Source organism: Bubalus kerabau, chromosome 5 (assembly GCF_029407905.1).
Source record: "Bubalus kerabau isolate K-KA32 ecotype Philippines breed swamp buffalo chromosome 5, PCC_UOA_SB_1v2, whole genome shotgun sequence".
Classification (NCBI taxonomy): domain Eukaryota; kingdom Metazoa; phylum Chordata; class Mammalia; order Artiodactyla; family Bovidae; genus Bubalus; species Bubalus kerabau.
The window spans coordinates 122,042,410-122,064,587 of NC_073628.1; the positions used below are offsets into that span (position 1 = coordinate 122,042,410).

Consider the following 22,178-nt stretch of genomic DNA (forward strand, 5'->3'; position numbering starts at 1 on the left):
ATATACAGTAAGTATTGTTAACTGTAATCGTGATTATTATCTTGTTATTAGAAGTTTGTGCTTTCTGACCACCTTCACTTATTTATCCCACCTCCAACCCCCTCACTATACAATCACTAATGGGTTCTCAGTTTCTGTGAGTTTGATTTTATTCAGTTCAGTTCAGTTCAGTCCCTCAGTTGTGTCCGACTCTTTGCGACCCCATGAATCGCAGCACGCCAGGCCTCTCTGTCCATCACCAACTCCTGGAGTTCACTCAGACTCACGTCCAGCCATCTCATCCTCTGTCGTCCCCTTCTCCTCCTGCCCCCAATCCCTCCCAGGATCAGAGTCTTTTCCAATGAGTCAACTCTTCACATGAGGTGGCCAAAGTACTGGAGCTTCAGCTTTAGCATCATTCCTTCCAAAGAAGTCCCAGGGCTGAGATTCCATGTATAAGAGAGATCAGACCATATTTGTCTTTATCTGTCTGACTTATTTCACTTAGCATAATGTCCTCAAGGTTTATCCATGTTGTCACAAATGTTAGGATTTCCTTCTTTTTCATGGCTGGATAATACTAAAAACACACACACACACACATATATATATATATATATATATATATATAGTATTTAGTATTATATATTGTAGAATAATAGTGTTTAATAATAACATTAAATTATATGTAGAGTTTTGCATATGTCGCGTTATCTTTATCCAGTCATCGGTCCATGGACACTGAGTTTGTTTCCTTGTCTTGGCTGTTGTGAATAATGCTGCAGTGAACATGGAAATGCAGATGTCTCTTTTGAGATAGTGATTTCATTTTCTTCAGATGGTTGAACACATAGTAATTCTATTTTCAGTTTTTTGAGGAACTGTGATACTGTTTTCCATAGAGGTTATACCAATTTACATTCCCTCCAAAGGTGTACAAGGATTCCTTTTTTTCACATCCTCATCAACACTTGTCACTGACTGGATTTTTTTTTTAATTTTTATTGGACTGTAGTCAATTTACAATGTTGTGTTAGTCTTAGGAGTATAGCAAAGTGAATCTGATATACATATATCCACTCTTTTTTAGATTCTTTTCCCATATAGGTCATTAGAGTATTGAGTAGAGTTCTTTGTGCCATCCAGTAGATCCTTATTAGTTATCTGAGTTCTTTGTGCCATATAATAGGTCCTTATTAGTTACCTATCTGATATATAGTAGTGTGTATATGTCAGTCCCAGCCTTCCAATTTATCTGTCCCCTCTCTTATTCCCTACTCACTGTAAGTTTATGTTCTACATCTGTAACTCCTATGTTTTTTGTAATAGCTATTCTAACAAGTGTAAAGTGCTATCTCATTGTGCTTTTATTTGTCTTTCCTGGATGATTATGACATTGAACAGCTTTTCTTGTACCTGTCAGCCATTTGAATATCTTCTTTGCAAAAATATCTATTCAGGCCCTTTGCCAAATTTTTAATTGGATCCTTTGTATGTTTGTGTGTGTGTGTGTGTTTTGCTGTTGAGTTATGAGTTCCTTACATATTTTTAATATTAACCACTTTATCAGATAGTGGCTTGCAAATATTTTTCCTATTTTATAGTTGCCGTTTCATTTTGTTGATGGTTTCTTTGATGCATAGAGTTTTTTAGTTTGATATAGTCCTGTTTGTTTGTTTTGGCTTTTGTTGCCTATACTTCTGGTGTCATATCTTAGAAATCATTGCCAAGACCAGTGTCAGAGAGCTTTGTCCCTATGTTGTCTTTCAGGAGTTTAAGGGTTTCAGGTCATACATTTAAGTCTTTGATCCATTTCAAGTTAATTTTTATGAGTAGTGTAAGATATGGATCTAGTTTCATTCTTTTTGCATGTGAATATCCAGTTCTCCCACCACAACTTATTGAAGAGAGGGTTTTTTTCCATTGAGTATTCTTAACTGTCCTGACGGAGAAGGCAATGGCACCCCACTCCAGTAGTCTTGCCTGGAAAATCCCATGGATGGAGGAGCTTGGTGCGCTGCAGTCCATGGGGTCGCTAAGAGTCGGACACGACTGAGCAACTTCACTTTCACTTTTCACTTTTACGCATTGGAGAAGGAAATGGCAACCCACTCCAGTACTCTTGCCTGGAGAATCCCAGGGATGGAGGAGCCTGGTGGGCTGCCATCTATGGGGTCGCACAGAGTCGGACATGACTGAAGCTACTTAGCAGCAGCAGCAGCAGCAACCCTCCTGATGGTGTATGTATCAGTTTATCTTTCCATTTATAATTCTGTTCCATTGGTCTGTGTGTCTTTTTTTATGGAATACCTTACTGGTTTGATGACTGGAGCTTTGTAATATAGTTTCAAATAAGAATATGTGATGCTTCTTGTTTTGTTCTTCCTTTTCAGGATCGCTTTGGCCATTGAGGGTCTTTTGTAATTCCAAACAAATTTTAAGATTTTTTTTTCCATACCTGTTTAAAAAAAAATGCCATGGGAATCTTCATAGGGATTGTGTTGGACCTATAAATAACTTTGAGTAATATGGACATTTTAACAATATTAATTCTTCCAGCCCATGAATACAAGATATCTGTCCATTTATTTGTGTCTTCTTTTATTTATTTCATCAATGTCTTATAGTTTTCAATGTAGGGATCTTTCACTTCCTTGATTATATTTATTCCTAAGTTTTTTTTTGGTTTTGATGCTATTGTAAATTAGATTTTTTTAAATTTCTTTTGCAGATAATTTGTTGTTAGTGTATAAAATGCTACTTATTTTATCTTGATTTTGTATCTGAAGCTTTACTAAATTTATTAATTAAAGCTAATAGGTTTTTTTGGTGGAATCTTTAGGATTTTCTCTATAACCATGCCATCTACAAACAGAGACAACTTCTTCCTTTCCAATACTGATGCCTTTTCTTTTTTGTGTGTGATTATCTGGCTCATATTTCTAATACTGTGTTGAATAGGAATGGTGAGAATGGGCACTCCCATTTTATTCTTGGTCTTAAAGAAAAAACTTTTACTCTTTCACCATTCAGTATGATGTTAGCTGCAGAGTTGTTATATGGCCTATTTTATATTGAAGAATGTTCCTTCTATATATGATTTGTTGAGATTTTTTTTTAATCATGAACAGATTTTGAATTTTGTCAAAAGCTTCTGTGCATCTACTGATATGGGTATATGATTTTTATCTTTCATTCTGTTGATGTGATGTATTATATTTTCTGTGTGTCTTGAACCATCCTTGAATCCCAGGGATGAATCCCATTTGATCATGGTGCATGATCCTTTTAATTTAATGTTGAATTCCATTTTCTAGTTTTTTTTTTTTTTTTTTTTTTTTGAGAATTTTTGTTTTTGTATTCATCAGGGATATTGGCCTGTAGTTTTCTTTCTTACCTGACTTTGGTATCAGGGTAATGCTGGCCTTCTCAAATGAGTTTGGGAATGTTCCCTTGTCAATTTTTTAAAGAGTCTGGGAAGAATTGATATTAGTTCCTTTTTAAAGATTTGGTAAAATTTATCACTGAAGCCATCTGGTCTCAGCTTTTCCCTTTAGGGAGGTTTTAGATTTCTGGTTTAATGTCCTTACTAGTAATTGGTCTGTTTAAAATTTTCTGTGTTCTCATGGTTTAGTCTTGGCAGGTTTTATATTGCTAAGAATTTATTCCTTTTCCCCTAGATTGTTCAACTTGTTGGCTATAATTTTGGAGAGTAGTCTCTTATGATTCTTGTAGTTCTGTGGTATCAGTTGTAATGTCTCCTCTTTCATTTGTAATCTTATTTATTTTGATGCTCTTTCATCTCTCTTTTTTCCTTAGTCTAGCTAAAGGTTTATAAATTTTATTTTTTCAAAGAACCAGTTGTTTTATATCTTTTCTGTTGTTTTCTTGTACTCTATTTCATTTATTTCTGCTCTAATATCTAATTTATGTCCGTTTAGGAATGCCATTTTTAATTTCTTAGAAGACTGGTCTGGTGGTGGTTTTTGTTTTTGTTTGTTATTCTCAGGTTTTGTTTGCTTGGGAAAACCTCTTATTCATATTTTTTCAGCTTTAGTATTCTTGATTGACAGGCTTTTGGTTGTTGTTTTTTTTTTATTTAGAGTATCTTAGGCCAGTCTCTCTTAGCCTTCTAAGTTTCTTATGAGAAATCTGCCTATACTCTAACGGGAGTTCCCTTGTATGTGATATGTTGCTTTCCTCTTACTGCATTCAAAATTTAGTTATAAGGTATTTAAATGTAGCCCTTTTTAGTTCAACCTATTTGGGATCTTATGGGGCTCATGAATGTGAATGTCTATTTGTGGAAGTTTTCAGACATTATCACTTTAAATATACTTTCTCTTGCTTTCTCATTCTCTTTTCCTTCTGGGATTCCCATAATGTGTATATTGTTTTGGTGATAGTACTTCCTAACTCCTGTAGGCTTTCTTCATGTTTCTTCATTTTTTTTTTTAATTTTGATCCTCTGTTTAGATAACTTACAATATTCTAGTTCACTGATTATTTCTTTTGCTTGGTCAAGTCTGAAGTTGAGGCTTTCTTTTGAAATTCTTTAGTTCAGTCATTGTATTCTTTAGCCCTAGGATTTGTTTGTTTGGTTGTGGGGGTTTTGTTTTTTCTTTATGGTTTCTGTTTCTTTGTTGAACTTCTCATTTTGTTCGTGCATTATTTTCTTAATTTTGTTTACTGGTCTTTAAGAGGATTATTCATAGATCTCCACATTTTTAGGGTCAATTGTTTTGTTATTGGAGCTTTATTAGTTTCTTATGAAGTGTCATGTTTAACCAATCCCTTGCAGTGGTATCTGCACACTTGAGGGTCTCCAATTCCAGACTTTAAAGGTTTGCTTCAGCAGAGATAGTTCTTCACCATGCAACTCAACTTGGGACTCTGCCTGGGTCAGCTGGTAGCATGCTTGCACAGATGGGCCTTTCTGTCAGGGTCTCTATTTGGGTGAGGCCCACTGTCTCTTCCTGAAATGTGAGGTCAGGACACGGAGTGCCATGTGTGCTATGCTCAGCAGTTAGGTGAACCTGTGAGCTTGCTTTCCTGCCCTGTTAGGGCTATAGAACAGACTTCATTGCCAATACAGTTGAGCCTTAATATATCATCCTAGTCCACTTTCCTAACAGAACTTGTTTTTATAGTTCTACATTTTCAAAATAAAAAATCTGAGCAATTTAAAACAGTATTTTTAAAAGTCCCGTTAAAATATGAAAGGTATTTTTCCTAAAGGCTATAAATATTAAAGGAGTAGTACTATGTATTTCTATCTTTCTATCTATATATCTATGCTAGAATCCTGGTATAAACACAAAATACCTGCTTGTTGAATTGTTTAATTAAAGGCTTTCCTTATTTGCAGCTTTCCCTCAAAAATATAAAATCTTCTTTAGAAATTTAATATGCACATAAAGGTATTCATGAGTAACAATTTTAGTAAAAATACATGCTCCATTCTTTTTTAAATGTATTTTATTATGAAAATATTAATTGTAATAACCTAAGGTATGGGCTGTGTGTGTGTGTGTGTGTGTTTGTTTGTGTGTGTGTGTGTTAGTCATTCAGATGTGTCTGACTCTGCAGTCCCATGGACTGTAGCCCACCAGGCTCCTCTGTCTATGGACTTCTCCAGGCAAGAGTACTGGAATGGGTAGCCATAGGGATCTTCCTAACCCAGGGATCAAGCTCAGGTCTCCTGCATTGCAGGCAGATTTTTTACCATCTGAGCCACCAGGGAAGCCCAAGGTATGGTATAAATTTAGTTAAACACAAAGACTAATATAACTATTTCACTTGTAGATTTTAAAAATATAAGCATGATTATTATTGTAAATTCACTTATGTTTGCAAATTTATTTTAAAATGAATAGCTTTCCATTCTTTTAGAAGTAGAATAATTAAAAAGGGAAATGAATGAAAAATGCATCCCTTTCTTTATTTTTTAATTTTGTATTGGAGTATAATCCAGAGAAAACCATAATGTGAAAAGATACATGTACCCCAATGTTCATTGCAGCACTGTTTAAAATGCATCCTTTTAGTTACCAATTGTAGACGTGAAATGTCTTTTTGTTACAGGGAATCCAGTACCAGAAATAACATGGCATAAAGATGGTCAGCTCCTGAAAGAAGATGACACTCATCATCTTATGTCTGGTGGCCGTTTTCTTCAAATTGTGAATGCCCAAGTGTCACACACCGGAAGATACACATGTTTGGCGTCTAATACAGCTGGTGACAAGAGCAAAAGTTTCAGTCTTAATGTGTTGGGTAGGTGTAAGCATTGCTTCAAATCTTGACGAATCAGCCATGGCAACAAGTTCAATTCCCTTCTTTTATTGTTTAGTTAATATTTCTACCTGGACCAGAGCTTGTGTACATTTGCTTCTTTTCTTTTATATTTTATTTATTTTTTTTAAATTTTATTTTATTTTTAAACTTTACATAATTGTATTAGTTTTGCCAAATATCAAAATGAATTTGCCACAGGTATACATGCGTTCCCCATCCTGAACCCTCCTCCCTCCTCCCTCCCCATTCCATCCCTCTGGGTCGTCCCAGTGCACCAGCCCCGAGCATCCAGCATCGTGCATCGAACCTGGACTGTTTTCATTAATTAATTTATACATTCATTCATTCCATTTGGCATACCTACTGTTTCCAGGACTGTGTTTTGTACTAAGCACAACTATGAATAAGATATACATTAAATAAATAGTAATAAAGGAAAAACAAATACTAGTAAAAGAAAAGCAGGTTAACAATGAAAGGAGCTCAATGTGAGATATTTTATCATTTCTTTGGGGGATTCTGCCATTATTGGTAATTGTACATACTGGAATCTCTGTTGGTAACTAAGATGAAGAATAAATGTGGACAAGCTCATGAAAATTTTATGCTTGCTCATGAGCGATAATGAATTAACACAATCCCTTGTGAGGCGGAAGGGTTAAAACAGCATTAAAATGCTTTTATTTTAGAAATGTGTTTCCTCTGTCTTAAAACACATCATCTCTTCTTCCGTTTGCTAACTTATATATCAGTACTGGGGGCCGCTCCTACTGGGGTGAGCGACTGCTGTAGATTTTCTTTTCCTTCACATAACATGCTGCTCCTCTGTTTTTATGTGTGTTTATCTATTTGTTTGCTAACTCATTAATACCTAAAAAATCTTAGAGGGTACTACTGTGCAGTAAATTACCTGGAAATTGCAATTTTTGGTTTTTTACCATTTGATTAATGAGAATTTTCCTAGATAAATTCCCTCCCCTTGAGATTAATGTGCAATGTGTAAATTCGATATTGAGTCAGTGATGAGCTGTGAAGATTCCCAGGTTAAAACGTACACTGAGACCACAAGTATAGGTTTTAAATCTCAAATGGCTTCCTTCTCATTTAACACAGATCACTTGTACATTTGAATATCAAGCCCTTTGAACACAAGAAAAACTATACCATGAAAACAAATGGTCTAAGAATGGTGAAATAACTGTACGTTCAGTTTCTGCAGCGTTAAAGTTATACTTATTTCTCAAAAATAACATTAAAATAGAGTCTAGATTTCTGCTCACATTAGAAATTTAAAGTGCATCACCTAAATACATTGCATTTGATTACTGATATCAAAACATGTTTCATTCTACTCAAACAGACTGACTATAATTGAGGATGCAAATTCTTGCTATTTTTTAATTTCTTTACTTGTATGTTATGATAGTTACTGGCTAGACTAGTGGAATAGCTAGTCTCATACAGGATACAGTCCTCAGGCAGCTTACAGTCTAGTTGAGTAGAAGAGACATGTCGGCCAGAAAAGCTAAGTCAGAATACTGGATAATGTATAAGTAAGTGTTAAATGAACACTATATATAAGTAATACTTATATAAAATATAAACTCCCTAAGCAAAACTGTTTTTATCTTGAAAAAATATAGCCCCAGCACCTGTTACCTGAATCAGTAACAACGAGAGTTCGTGAGCCAATTGTCCTGTAACAAACTCATCTTCCCTGCATGCCCATCAGTGTTTGAAAGTCAAATACCCAGCCAGGGATTTCCTCCCCGCTGCTGTAGCCTGTTGCTTCTCTAAATTCCTCATGACCCCTTCCTCCCACCACTGATTGACCTCCCAGTACTGGCTCATGTGCAGATCCTACCCCTGTCCTCTGGAAACTAGATTTCAAACTCTTTCCAGCTCCTTGCAGTAACTGAACTCTGACTCTTCCCAGGAGACATCAGCTCCCTGGGGATTCTTTCCAGTGGGGATCACTTATTCTTTATCACAGGCATCTCAAGTTATATTATCTGACTATATTCCTTCCTCCACTTCCTACTCGCTTTCTGGTTACTTATTTCTTGCCATTCTCATTCATTCATTGAAGATGAGGGATCTGAATCAAAGTCTTCTTTTCACCAACTTCATAAAAAGTTAAGGCTATTTAAGTGTGTATATTTGCAAGTTCTAGTCTACCCAGCCATAATTTAGTGTTCTTACCCTTTCTTTTCCTAGAGGGTGAATTATCCTTTTTGTTCACAGTTTTTGCTTCTGCCCTTCATCCTGTATCTTGTCCCACTTCTTTGGTCTGTCAGTCATACCCATTGTCTGCCTTACCTCCAGCTTCATCTTCTGTTGCCTTCATCACTTCATATAGTCAATATTCTGTCTATACATCTTATCCCACTAAAAACAAGCTTCTGCCCACACCATTCTTGATACTACTGTTGTAAGACTACTTGCTGTTAGATCAAACATTATTCAATTCTTATCTTAATGGTTGGATCCCTAAATGATGTATCTCTTTCTCCTGGACACTGTCCTTCCCTAGTTATCCTTGCACACCTTTGGTTGCTGTCTTTCTCTCTCCTTTATGAACTCTTACTTAATCCATCTCTTAAACGTTAGGTCCCCTTATGTTTCATCCTTATTTCATTGCTCATTTTACTGTAGTCTCATCAGGTAACAAATTTAATTCCCAGAGGTTTAATTATCATTTCCTATCAACTGGAGACTTTTTAAAATCCATACCTGCCACCCAGATCTTTCTCCCAAGGTTCAGATTTCTATATACAATTGCTTCTTGGACATTTCTACCTGGAATTCTCACAAGCATTTAGTCAGACTGAACAAACCATCTTCCCCTCCTGAATGTGCAGGTCTTTCCATATTTTCTCTTTGTTTTGCCTCAGTGCAATTTACCTAGGTTCATTCCCAAGCAAGAAAATTGGAAGTTACCTTTGACTTTGGTTTCTTAGCCCCTTAAATTCTATCATCAAGTCCTAACAGTTGGTTTTCTAAATCCTTTAGTTGTCCCCTCCTCTCTGTTCCTTTCTCCACTGCTGTAGTTCAGGCCCTCATTATTATTATTATTATTATTTTTTTACAAAATAATATTTCTGCATATTCTTAGAATTGGATTAGAAGTTTCAAACCTCATTCAAACTGTTTTTAATCACCAAGATAATAAATTTTTTAGACTTTTAGCAGTAATACTAGATGCCAGAACACATGGAACTATATCAAAATTTTGAGTGAATATAAATTAGAAATCTAGCATTCTATTCACACTAACTCAAACAAATAGAATCAAAATGTCATAAATTTTTTAGCTAGGCAAAATTTCATAATTTTTCTAAAAAATACATATTATACATACTATATATATATATGTGTGTGCGTATATATATACACACATATATGTGTATATATATATGGGCTTCCCAAGTGGCTCAGCAGTGAAAAGTCTGCCTGCCAATGCAGGAGATGTAAGAGACATGAGTTTAGTTCACTGGAGAAGGAAATGGCAACCCACTCCAGCATTCTTGCCTGGAAAATCTCATTGACAGGGGAATCTGGCGGGCTATAGTTCATGAGGTCACAAAAAGTCAGACATGACTGAGTGCACGTACATGCTCACGAACATACACACACACACACACACACATGTATATGAAAGCTTTTTTGAAAAATACAAATCCCCAGCTATTGCTTTTTTTCCTCCAAAGCTCCAGATGTGTTTCTAATGAGCAACCATGTTTAAAAACAACAGGACTATATGGTGATCTTCTACTTTTATCTAGTGTGTTTCACTTTTTCTATTTCACATTCAGTGCTCCTATTTCATTTAGTTTGTTTTCCAATTTCTCTGTCTCTGTCTTTTTTTTCTTTTGATGTTCTTTCTCATGCCTTTACCAAGCGTAGTGGCAGATTCATGTTGATGTATGGCAAAACCAATACAATATTGTAAAGTAATTAGCCTCCAATTGAAATAAATAAATTTAAATGTAAAAAATAATAAAAAAGAAAAGCTTTCATTATCTTTTATGGAACAAGTGTACCTATCATTCTCTTGCTTCCAAACTGACCCCTTTGAGTCCAGACTCTGTATATTTTCTATATTCTCTGTATATTTCCTGCTTGCTCCTCATTGTTTACACTACTCTGCTCCCAGTATGCTCCCGCCTCCTACTACTCTCCTTTCTTTCATCTTCTAACCTGTACCAGTTCTTTGAGGCTCACTTTGAAATCTGCCCCTTTAGGTGATCCCTGATGAGAGTCCTCTCACAGCCCCGCACCTTAGATTGGATTGGAGACTCTGCGTCCTCCATATATCCTGTACCGCTATTTCCATGATTGTCCATACTGCAGTGTGTTAGGGTTCCCTTTGATATGTCCTCTCCTCCTGCACAGATAAAGAAGTTTCTGAGTCTATTTCTTGGATTAAATTTTAAATCTTTTTCAGTATCTCCTATAATTGCTGGTGTTGATGGCGATGGCAGCCCTGAAGACGTCACTGTTATCCTTAACAGCCCCACATCTTTGGTCTGCGAAGCTTATTCATATCCCCCAGCCACCATCACCTGGTTTAAGAATGGAACTCCTTTAGAATCCAACCGAAATATCCGTATTCTTCCAGGTAACTAGCTTACACCCAAGATGCGTTTGTGCCACCTACTTGTATAAAAAACACAATCATTGCTATTTTTATACAAACACTTACATTGTTCGTGGTGTTGTACTATTGCTATCTAATTTTTTAATTTTACCTCTAAATCTTGTAATCTAGGGTAGTAAAATTTCTTTTTGAAAGACCAATAAAGTAAATAAAAGGCAAATAAATAAATACTACAGTGTGATTAATTGCTTAAATATAATGTGGAATACCAAAAAGGGTAGAAATTCACTTCTTGTTGAATTGAACCTTGAAGGTTAGTATTTAGATTGACAGAGTTTGTTATTCCTCATTAATACTTGGAAATATGTATGTATGAAAACAGAAAGCATTTAAAAGTATGATCACTAACTTTAAGAAATTTGTAGGGATAATACATGTGGAAGGAAGTTCATTAACCATAGGAATCCATGGATAATCATGGGTTGTGAATAGTCATGTTGTGTAGTTGCTAAGTCATATCTGACTCTTTGCAACTCGTGGACTATAGCCCACCAAGCTTCTCTGTCCATGGGACTTCCTAAGTAAGAATACTGGAGTGGGCTTCCGTTTCCTTCTCCAGGGAATCGTCCCATCCCAGGGATTGAACCTACATCTCTTGCATTGGCAGACATTTACAGGATGATTTTTTATCAGTACTCATAGAGCATAATAAATGAGGTAGTGACAAGTTTTATAATAATGAAAAAAGGAATGTCCACCATAGGCTGAAGTGGTCATGAAATGGTTTGTCATAGCCAGAACTTCAAACAAACCTTCGAGAAAGTTATAGAACTTTGTTGGTTGGAAATGAGTTAGGGGAGATTTCAGATCCATCAGAATGACGAGTATGGGAAAAGTACAAGGTAAGAATGCCCTGTCTACATGCAGGCAATAATAAACATGCTCCTTACCTCCCTCCTGAGTAGACTGTGTTCACAGGTATATATGTCAGGGAGGAGGGCAGGCAGGACATAGATCAGAAAGGTACGTTGGAGTCTTGTTTTGAATGCCGAGATTTAAGAGTTTTGGCTTTATACTTTAGTCAATTGAAAATCATTGAAGATTTTTAGGAAGGAAAATTATAATGAAAAACTGTGTTTAGGGACTTCCCTGCTGGTCCAGTTGCTGACTCCTCAGTCCCAATGCAGGAGGCCCAGGTTCGATTCCTCCCTAGGGAACTAGATCCCACATGCTACAACTTAGAGTTCACATGCAGCAAGTAAGAGCCAGCACAGCAAATAAATAAAAAAAAAATTTTAATAAGCTGTTTTAGCAAAATCAGTCTTTACTGATAGGCCGGGTAGATGAGAGGAAGAAGATAACTAAGGCAGAAGACCTGTTTGTAAAGACATGTGTACACCCATGGCTGATTCATGTTGATGTATGGCAAAAACCACCACAATATTGTAAAGTAGTTAGCCTCCAATTAAAATAAATCAATTAATTTTAAAAATGCTAAAAAATAAAAACCTTAGTTACAGTGTGTGCAAAGAGGCAGGGGAGGGTCAGAATGAGCATGAAGCATCATTAGCATAGCAGACCACTGAGGACTTACCAATCTATGTTGTATTTTGTCCATCTGTATTGTAGTTTGTTTTGTCTATTGTAGAATCAGCATAGAGTAGAATAAATAGGGTAATAGTAAGAACTAAAACTTGTGGTTTGTGCAAACCCCACTGCCAGTGTGACTTCAGAGATTCTTTGGTGTTCTGTTGCTTTTCAGGAGGCAGGACTCTGCAGATCCTAAATGCACAGGAGGACAATGCTGGGAGATACGCTTGTGTAGCCACTAATGAGGCAGGGGAGATGATAAAGCATTATGAAGTGAAGGTCTACAGTAAGTTCTGAAAGAACACTATGTTCCAAGTTTTCTCCAGGTTTTCTAACTTTTTCAATTCTGTTTTTCATTCTGGGTTCATAATTATTTATATTCATCATTAAAGTGAATCGTTTATGCAACTCTCTTCATTAAGATGGAAGTTGAATTAAACATTGTGCCCATGACCTCAATTTCTTCAAGATGTGAAAAGCCCATGGAATCGGCTCACTGACATTTTGGAGAACTTGTCAGTAGCACTTTCTTAAGTTCCTCTATTTTTTTTCTTGTGAATTACCCTTTTCTGAATTTTGCTGTGTGGAAGTACTTTCATGCTCAAAACTGTTCCTTAAATATACATGCTCTATTCAGCAGCCTCAGATGAGTTTGTCAGTGACTTTGGGCTGATCCACTGTACACTTATTTTTAAAAAAAAACAAAAAAAGAATAGTACTGTTAATAAGGAGTACAATTGATTTTTTTTTTAAGGAAAAGCATCTTTTTAATTATCTTTTGTTCATTAAATAATTCCCCTTAGGAACTAATAAAATGCATTTTATGGGTTATACTCAGGCTGTGTTTGGGGACCCAGAACAAACTAAACTAACTGTTCTGAGAAGCATGTAACCTCATTGGCAGTATTATAGTGATGAGGGGAGAAAGACAACTTTCTCCACATTCTCTGTCTGAACACTGCCGTTTCATAAAATGCTCAGTTGGGTCCTTGATGAAAGGAGAGCATAGCAAGTGCCTAAGTGATTTCCTTGTTTTCTTAAGTGGTTCTCGTTGTGATTTCCATGGCATTCCATTTTAAGAACTAATGTTGGGACCTCCCTGTCAGTCCAGTGGTTAAGACTCCACGCTTCCACTGCAGGGGGGCACAGGTTCAACCCCTGGCCAGGGAACTAAGATCCCACAGGCTATGTGGCATGACCAAAATAAAATAAGATTCAGTTCAGTTCAGTTCAGAGATTGTGCTAATGGTTGCACAACATTATAAAAAAAATTAAAATAGAAAAAAATTTTGAAAAGTAAAAGAACTAATGTTTAATATTTTAATATTTGTGTTTATGCAGTTCCACCCATAATCAATAAAGGGGACCTCCTGGGGCCAGGTCTTTCCCCTAGAGAAGTGAAGATCAAAGTAAACAACACACTGACCTTGGAGTGTGAAGCCTATGCAGTTCCCTCTGCATCTCTCAGCTGGTACAAGGATGGACAGGCCAGTCAAGTTTTTTTCTTTTGTTGATGGTTTTTTTATAGACTAAAATGGTCAATTAAATTAAAAAAAACAAAACACCCAGACACAGGTAACTCAGAGAATCAATGTGACCTTAAAATTAGAACAATCCCAGGCTCCTAGAGTATAAAATTGCAAAAACACACACAAAAATTGAACCATATTCAACAAATTTAATATTAATTTCATCACTAAAAAGTTTGAAGGACTGTTTTAAAATACAGTAGCAAATGTCTTTGAAAATCCAGCCACCTTCCCACTGGTGAATGATGTTTGTGCTCTGTGGTTTTTCAAACTGTGGAGAAGAAACACAAAAACAGTGCTGAGTCAGATTAGAATGATCGGTATAACACAGGTACTAAGCTGAAACTCCAGTACTTTGGCCACCTCATGCGAAGAGTTGACTCATTGGAAAAGACTCTGATGCTGGGAGGGATTGGGGGCAGGAGGAGAAGGGGATGACAGAGGATGAGATGGCTGCATGGCATCACTGACTCGATGGACGTGAGTCTGAGTGAACTCCGGGAGTTGGTGATGGACAGAGAGGCCTGGCGTGCTGCGATTCATGGGGTCGCAAAGAGTCGGACACGACTGAGCGACTGAACTGAACTGAACTGAAGTTTATTCAGAACTTTCTCTAAACACTTTTAGCTCTTTTTCAAAAGCGTAATATTGCTAACATTTCAAGATAAAGGAAAAAAGCTAAATATGATGATAAAGTGCCCAATACAGGTAACTGGGGCCATGGAAAGACACATCCTTCCATTATGTAATCTGACTTTCAGACGACACACTAATTCTCATTCAACTTATTTACTTCTATGCATGTTTTAAAAACATGTGCTAGTGTTTTAAGACCAAAATAGGTTTTTTTTTTAGCTGCTGTTAACACTGTACTTAATACAGATGTGACATAGCTAAGCTGATGTTTGTCCTGTTTTACACATAATCAACCAAATAGTGAGTCAAATTCCAATTGTAGATGTTCAAGTCAGAGTCATAATTTAAGATGCAGAAAGATATAGATTTATTTTTTCATATCACAGATGGATTTTGCAATCCTGGTGGCCAGAAAAAAAAATCATCTCTTATAAAATAAGCGAATTTCATCTGGAAGCCATTGCAAGAGGAAAAAAATATGGAACTCCCACCAAGTTCTGTTTATAGTTTCTTTTCTGACTACAAACACACTTTATGAACAATATCAATTCTATATGAGTTTGCTTGGAATCAAATAATTCCTTTCTCTTTTGAAATGTTATGATTTTATTTTTAATTTTACCTCAAACCTTTTTATTCCTTGCATTTTATACACATGCACACATATACATATATACACATAAAAATTTGACAAAATCTCGCATTTTACTAGGAATAGGGCAGTTTTTCTTAAGTTTCATAATGAACAGTTAAACTGGTTTCACATCCAGACTGAAATTGATTCTATTATGATGCTTTAGTTAAACTGCTAAATTTTTCAGGATTTGCAATTGGTCCCCTAAAATGTGTACAAAAAATACTGGTTTTGGTTTATCTTCCATATCATTCCTTCTGCTAGTTCATTTCTCAGATAAGCAACACTGCTTGGAAAAAACAGTGTTTTTGAGAAAAGCCACCAACAATATCAGCAGCATTAACCACTATAAGTTTTGATAGAATCTATGTATTTGTTTATTCATGCTCTGAAATTTTTCTTTGACATGGAAAGTTTAAATTATACTATTTTTATATATGATGTTAATAATGGTTCATTGCATCCCAAATTATTTATTGAGCATATAGTATTTGCCAAACACTATTTCAGATCCAGGTAATACCACTATGAAGGAAAGGAGACAAAAAAAAAAATCTTTGCTTTTGTGGAGTTTAGGGGGTGGGGAGGAAACTAAACAAAAAAGTCAGCACACAGTGCTTAAGGGTGAATGTTACAGAGAAAATTCAGAGAGAATAGGAAGTATGAGGAGTATGATCTCCTATTTATCTAGGGAAGACCTCACTGAGAAGGTGATATTTAAGCTGAACTCAAAGAAATTGAAGGAAGCAGACATAAGATATCTGAGAGGAAAATATTCTAGAGAGACTGGCAAGGGACAGAGGGCCTGAGGCATTTGGCTGCAATGCAGCAATCAATGGAGGCACAAAGGAAGGTGAGAGCAAAAGATTAACGGAGGGTCGGATCATACTAGGAGCTACGGTGGCACAGTGGTAAAGAACCTGCCTGGGGAGGGGGTTCAGGATGGGGAACACGTGTACACCCGTGGCGGATTCATGTTGATGTATGGCAAAACCAATACAATATTGTAAAGTAGTTAGCCTCTAATTAAAATAAATAAATTTAAATTTAAAAAAAAAAAAGAAGAAGAATCTGCCTGTCCGTGCAGGAGATGCAGGTTCAGTCCCTGGGTTGGGAAGATCCCTTGGAGAAGGAAATTGCAGCCCAACTCCGGTATTATTGCCTGGAGAATCCCATGGACAGAGGAGCCTGACGGGCTACAGTCCACGGGGTCGCAAAGAGGCAGACAGGACTGAGCAACAGCACACAGATTATAATGCTTACAGATCTATTGGCCTTATACTGATGGAAAGCCTCTGGAGAATTTTGAACACAGGAGTGAAATGAACTGACTTAAAAGATTTTTAAAAGATTACATTGGCTTCTTTACTGGTTGAAGAAAGAGGAAGTCCAGAAATGAATTTATTGCCATTCTCCAAGAGATAGAAGTTGGTTGCTTGGATGAAGGTGATAGCAGGATGTGAGGGAAAGAGATGAGTCACAAGCTTTGCATGAGATCTATGGGAGAGTGAGATTAGGTGGAAAGAGAAGAGGTCCGAGGATTAAGCCCTGGGGAGCTCCTCCATTTAGAGGTTGTGTGGCAGGGAGTGAAGTGTCCCAAAAGAGAAGGAAATAGAGTTGTCAAAATTAAGACAAGTCAAACTGTGTTAAATACCCCTGATCAAGTAAAATAAAGCCTGAGAAACTGACCAGTAAATTGAGCAACATGGATGTCACTGATGACCTTGACAATATTGTTTCAGTCAAGTAGAAATGATACAAGTCTTATTGCAGGATTCAAGAAGAGATGGAGAGAAATGGAGACAGAAAATATAGAAAACTTTTTAAAGTCACTGGCTATAAAAGAGAATAGAAAAATATGGAGTTAGGCTGCAGTCTAATGAAGTGTTTTTAATGTGGAAATTATGCTGTTGTATGCTGACTGAAATCATGCAGTGGGCACAAAGCAGCTGATGATGACGCACGTGAGAAAGGACAGTTACTGGCGTAGACCCAGGGATGTAGAGAATGGACAGAGGCTGGTATCAATCAAGGTTAGGGTTTTGCTAGGCAAATAAAATAAAGGGAGAAGGTCAAAGGAGTTGATTTTTTTTAATGCAAGTTTATGCAAGGAGTGATTGCCATAATAGACCTTCTCTGAATCAGGAGGAGAGTGAGTGATTGTGAAAAGATTGCAGGTTCAGTGAATTTTGGGTCCTCCTGTGGCAACAGAAAATTATGGGAGTTGGGATGCTAGAGAAAATGAGTTAGAAAGTTAAGAGGTGGTGGTCAGAAGGTGAGAACTTGAAACTGAGATTATGAAGAGGTGTGATTATTGATAATTATCAAGTTCTAGGTATAACTCTCCTATTGAGTGACTGAGAGAGGGTTGGGACCAAAAAAAAATTAAAAAGATTCAAGGAGCTGAGAGCACAAAGCATTGGATGGCTGTCTATGTGGGCTTTGAAATCACCAAGAATTATGAGAAAAATCATTGGAAGGAGTAACAGTGAGCCAAGAACTAAAATTTTCAAGAAATAAGAGGGAATTTAGTATATACAGAATGTTTAAAAGATGAGACATGTCCTATTAAATGTAGCTAATGTTATCAATAAAACCTCATAATATAAATATCTCAAGGTTAAATTTTTTCATTTAAGTAAAGATGTTTCTAAATGAGCAATAGTGATTTTTAAATCTAATCAGGTTATGCTAATGTCTTCAATCTTTCTTTAAAAAACTCTAGCATTTGCTATAAAATAATAAGAGATGCTTCACTACAGTGTGGGATCAGCTGAAGTCATTTTTTTTCGAACATAGATATGATACCTTAAGAACATTTTTCATCATAAATAGTTTATAAATGCACCACCCAGAAATACCTAGCACAGATATAAACTACATGAACTACAATTTTCAATAAATAAAGACATGATTGCTCAAGAACAATCAGCTTATTCAAAGTAAATTAAGTTATTATTATCTTGAGTATTTCTATTTGACTTACATTTTCATTTTTATTAAAGAATCATAAAAACTCTCAACTGCATGGCCCCCTAGAGGGTTTATTGGAGTCCTTAATGATAACATTATTATAATTGAATTACAGCCCCTTAAATCAGATGATCATGTTACTGTTGCTGCCAGTGGGCACACACTTCAAATCAAGGAGGCTCAAATATCAGACACTGGACGATACACATGTGTAGCATCTAACGTTGCAGGTGAAGATGAGCTGGATTTTGATGTGAATATACAAGGTAATACTAATATGCTTATTAAATGTAATTTCACTTATATGATTTGGCAAAGCAATGACAAAGAGATTTGCCTTGGTTTGCTTTAGTATTTTTTTTTCTGTTGATAATAATATAAATTCATTATTGAAAACTTAGGCTCAAAAAAATAACAAAGCAGAAAATAATCCTGTCATTCAGGGTTACTTCTGTTATTTTTGTGTGTTTCCTTTTGATATATTTTTGTAAATGTGTATGTTATTTATAAATTGGAATCACCCAATACATACTTCTCTGTTACATTAGCTTTCCCCTCACGTTATATTGTAAAGTTTATCAGAATGCCAGAGTAACATTATATCAGATTTTAAAGTAGTAAGACTTGGAATCTGATGACTTAGGCTCCTTCAAGCTTTGTGACTTGGTGAGTTACCTACATATTTTAAGCCCCTTTTTCTTCACTTTTAAAATTAACGCCTTGTAGAATAGTGAATACTAAATAAGATAAATTATTTTCTTAGTTCATGGTTCTCACCCAGAAAACTTTGAGAATGTCCCTTTATTTTTGTTAATACACTTTTAAATCTTGGCTACATATCTTCTTTGGCTTTCTTAATAAGACAAATCATTGGGAAATGCTCTATTGAGCCAATATTTTTTAATGGTTTCTTGAAATTAGTTTTCCCTGCTATGATCATATTCTTTAGCCGTGTTTATTATATTAAGAGTAGGTCCTTCCTAAGAGCAGGACAATCTATCTTCTAAATGCTAGATCCTTTGAACAGGAATGGCGAGCAGAACATGAGCACAACATTCTGAGCTCCATACTCTTGCTTTTTCACTGGAGAACCGGCTCTGACTTCGGTCTGCTCCTTTTAATTTAGCTATGGGCTGAGTTGGTAGGTGTATAAGTACTTGAAAATATTTTCACATTGTCTAATTTATTACATGTACAAATCGCTCTTGTGAAAATACGAGCCAAGCTCTTTCTTTAATGGATCGACACTGTCATTTCCATGAGTCCAAAATGTCATGTCTTTCCTCCGTAGTTCCTCCAAGTTTCCAGAAGCTCTGGGAAATAGGAAACAGGGTGGATACTGGCAGGAGAGGTGAAGCCAAGGACGTGATCATCAACAATCCCATCTCTCTCTATTGTGAGACTAACGCTGCTCCCGCGCCTACACTGACATGGTATAAAGATGGCCACCCGCTCACCTCAAGTGAGAGAGTACTGATTTTGCCAGGTAAACACTGCGAGGAAGAGGGTGAAAATCTGAATCTCTGTCAGATGTGCTTTTCATTTATTGAAGTGAAGTGAAAGTCACTCAGTCGTGTCCCACTCTTTGTGACCCCATGGACTATACAGTCCATAGAATTCTCCAGGCCAGAATACTGGAGTGGGTAGCCTTTCCCTTCTCCATAAGACCAGTTGAATTGATTGATTTTATGTCCACTGGTATCTGTGTACCTTCAAGCTAGGAGAGTCTAGGCTGAAAATTTGACATAGGATAGAACACCTTTAATTTTCAGATCTACTATGGAATCATTCTATCAAGTTAAAGTCTTTTGGCTCCAAGTGCCTCCATTTTTCTATATAGTGTGATGAAATAATCAGCTCTGTTTCTGTACATTATTAATGATAAATTCTAAAGTATATTTGCAAATAGTTACTACTCAGTTATTAAATGCATTTCTCATAAATCAATCATGAAGATTATTAGTTTCAGATATTTCAGTTATTACATAGTTTATGAAGGAAAAGAGATGTTTAAATTGTGGAATAATATTTTCAAGGCTTCTATTTACATTTAGCAAACATTGAAATAGGCTTGTCAAAATTTATCAAACTATACATTTAAAGTCCAGTGTCTTCCGTTGTATGTAAATTTTATCTCAAATAAAAGAATCTTGGAGTAAAAAAAAGAGACTAAATAGAAATGATGACCAGATATAGTATGCAATCCTATACTGGATCTGAGCTTAGGAAAAAAATAGATATAAAAGACAATATAATAATAATGAAATTTGAATATGGACTCTGGTTCATTAGTAGTTTTTTTCTTGATTCTACATATTGATCATTATACTATCATTCAGTTCAGTTCAGTTGCTCAGTCATGTCTGACTCTTTGCAACCCCATGAAACGCAGCACGCCAGGCCTCCCTGTCCATCACCAATTCCCGGAGTCCACCCAAACCCATGTCCATCGAGTCAGTGATGCCATCCACCATCTCATCCTCTGTCGTCCCCTTCTCCTCCTGCCCTAAATCTTTCCCAGCTTCAGGGTCTTTTCAAATGGGTCAGCTCTTCACATCAGGTGGCCAAAGTATGGGAGTTTCAGCTTCAACAACAGTCCTTCCAATGAACACCCAGGACTGATCTGCTTTAGGATGGACTGGTTGGATCTCCTTGCAGTCCAGGGGACTCTCAAGAGTCTTCTCCAACACTACAGTTCAAAAGCATCAATTCATCAATGCTCAGCTTTCTTTATAGTCCAACTCTCACATCCATATATGACCACTGGAAAAACCATAGCCTTGACTAGATGAACCTTTGTTGGCAAAGTAATGTCTCTGCTTTTTAATATGCTGTCTAGGTTGGTCATAACTTTCCTTCCAAGGAGTAAGCATCTTTTAATTCCATGGCTGCAGTCACCATCTGCAGTATTTTGGAGCCCAGAAAAATAAAGTCAGCCACTGTTTCCACTGTTTCCCCATCTATTTGCCATGAAGTGATGGGACTGGATGCTATCATTATATAGGGATTATCCTTGTTTTATGAAATACAGATTTGTGAGTATTTAGGGGTAAAGGGGAAACATGTTGACAATTTACTCTCAAATTTTATATATATATATGTAATCTTTTTCTAAATCATTTGAGAGTATTATATATTTATTTATATATAAATAAAAGTTAATATGTACATATATATGACAGAGATCAAACTAATGGATTGAAATATAAATACTTGATAAATAAGGATAAAATTTTATATAAATATTGTGACTTTTCTCCATTTGAAATTACACCATCATGAAAAGTTTGAAAATACATTATTCTTTCAAAATCATATGTATAATGTTATACTTTATATCCTTTATATCCTTGGCTAGTATTTGCTCAAATCAGTACTTGTCTCCAACAGTGTAAACTTCTTGTGTTGTTGTTGTTTGTTATCATTTAGTCAGTATGTCATGTCTGACTCTCTGTGACCTGCTGGGCTCCTCTCACATGTGTTTAGAATTTTATGTAAAAGCAAGAAGTCACCACATAACAGCATTCCACATGGAACATGAGCAGTGCATAGAGCAACATTCCTCCCTTGAGGAAAATCTACACAAGCTCTTTGGTTCTCAGGAGGTCTCATTTATATGCTGGGTCACTTTTAAGTAATGCACTGTTTGGTATAAATGTGGTATGTGGGGTTAACACTGGAACACTGGATGAAGAGCCTTAAAAGAAAATGTAAGGAAGTCATTAGACCTGAAAAGTTATATCTCTGTTTATGACCACTTTCACTCTAAGATTTAGAGAAGTAAACATATGTATGGGGATCTGTTTTCAGGAGGGCGAGTGTTACAAATTCCTCGGGCTAAAGTAGAAGATGCTGGGAGATACATGTGTGTGGCTGTGAATGAGGCTGGAGAAGATTCCCTTCAGTATGACGTTCGTGTACTCTGTGAGTTTGTTTGTTT

General features: G+C 36.2%; 1 protein-coding gene across 1 annotated transcript in view; it reads left to right on the plus strand.

Moving 5' to 3' along the window:
* HMCN1 (hemicentin 1) overlaps positions 1-22,178 on the plus strand; it is a 546,435-nt gene that overhangs the window by 377,229 nt on the left and 147,028 nt on the right. Inside the window, exons 49-55 of the mRNA XM_055582953.1 lie at positions 6,064-6,255; positions 10,724-10,897; positions 12,639-12,752; positions 13,808-13,953; positions 18,354-18,504; positions 19,530-19,724; positions 22,049-22,162. Coding sequence (XP_055438928.1) covers positions 6,064-6,255; positions 10,724-10,897; positions 12,639-12,752; positions 13,808-13,953; positions 18,354-18,504; positions 19,530-19,724; positions 22,049-22,162 — 1,086 coding nt within the window. The remainder of the gene's footprint in view (positions 1-6,063; positions 6,256-10,723; positions 10,898-12,638; positions 12,753-13,807; positions 13,954-18,353; positions 18,505-19,529; positions 19,725-22,048; positions 22,163-22,178) is intronic.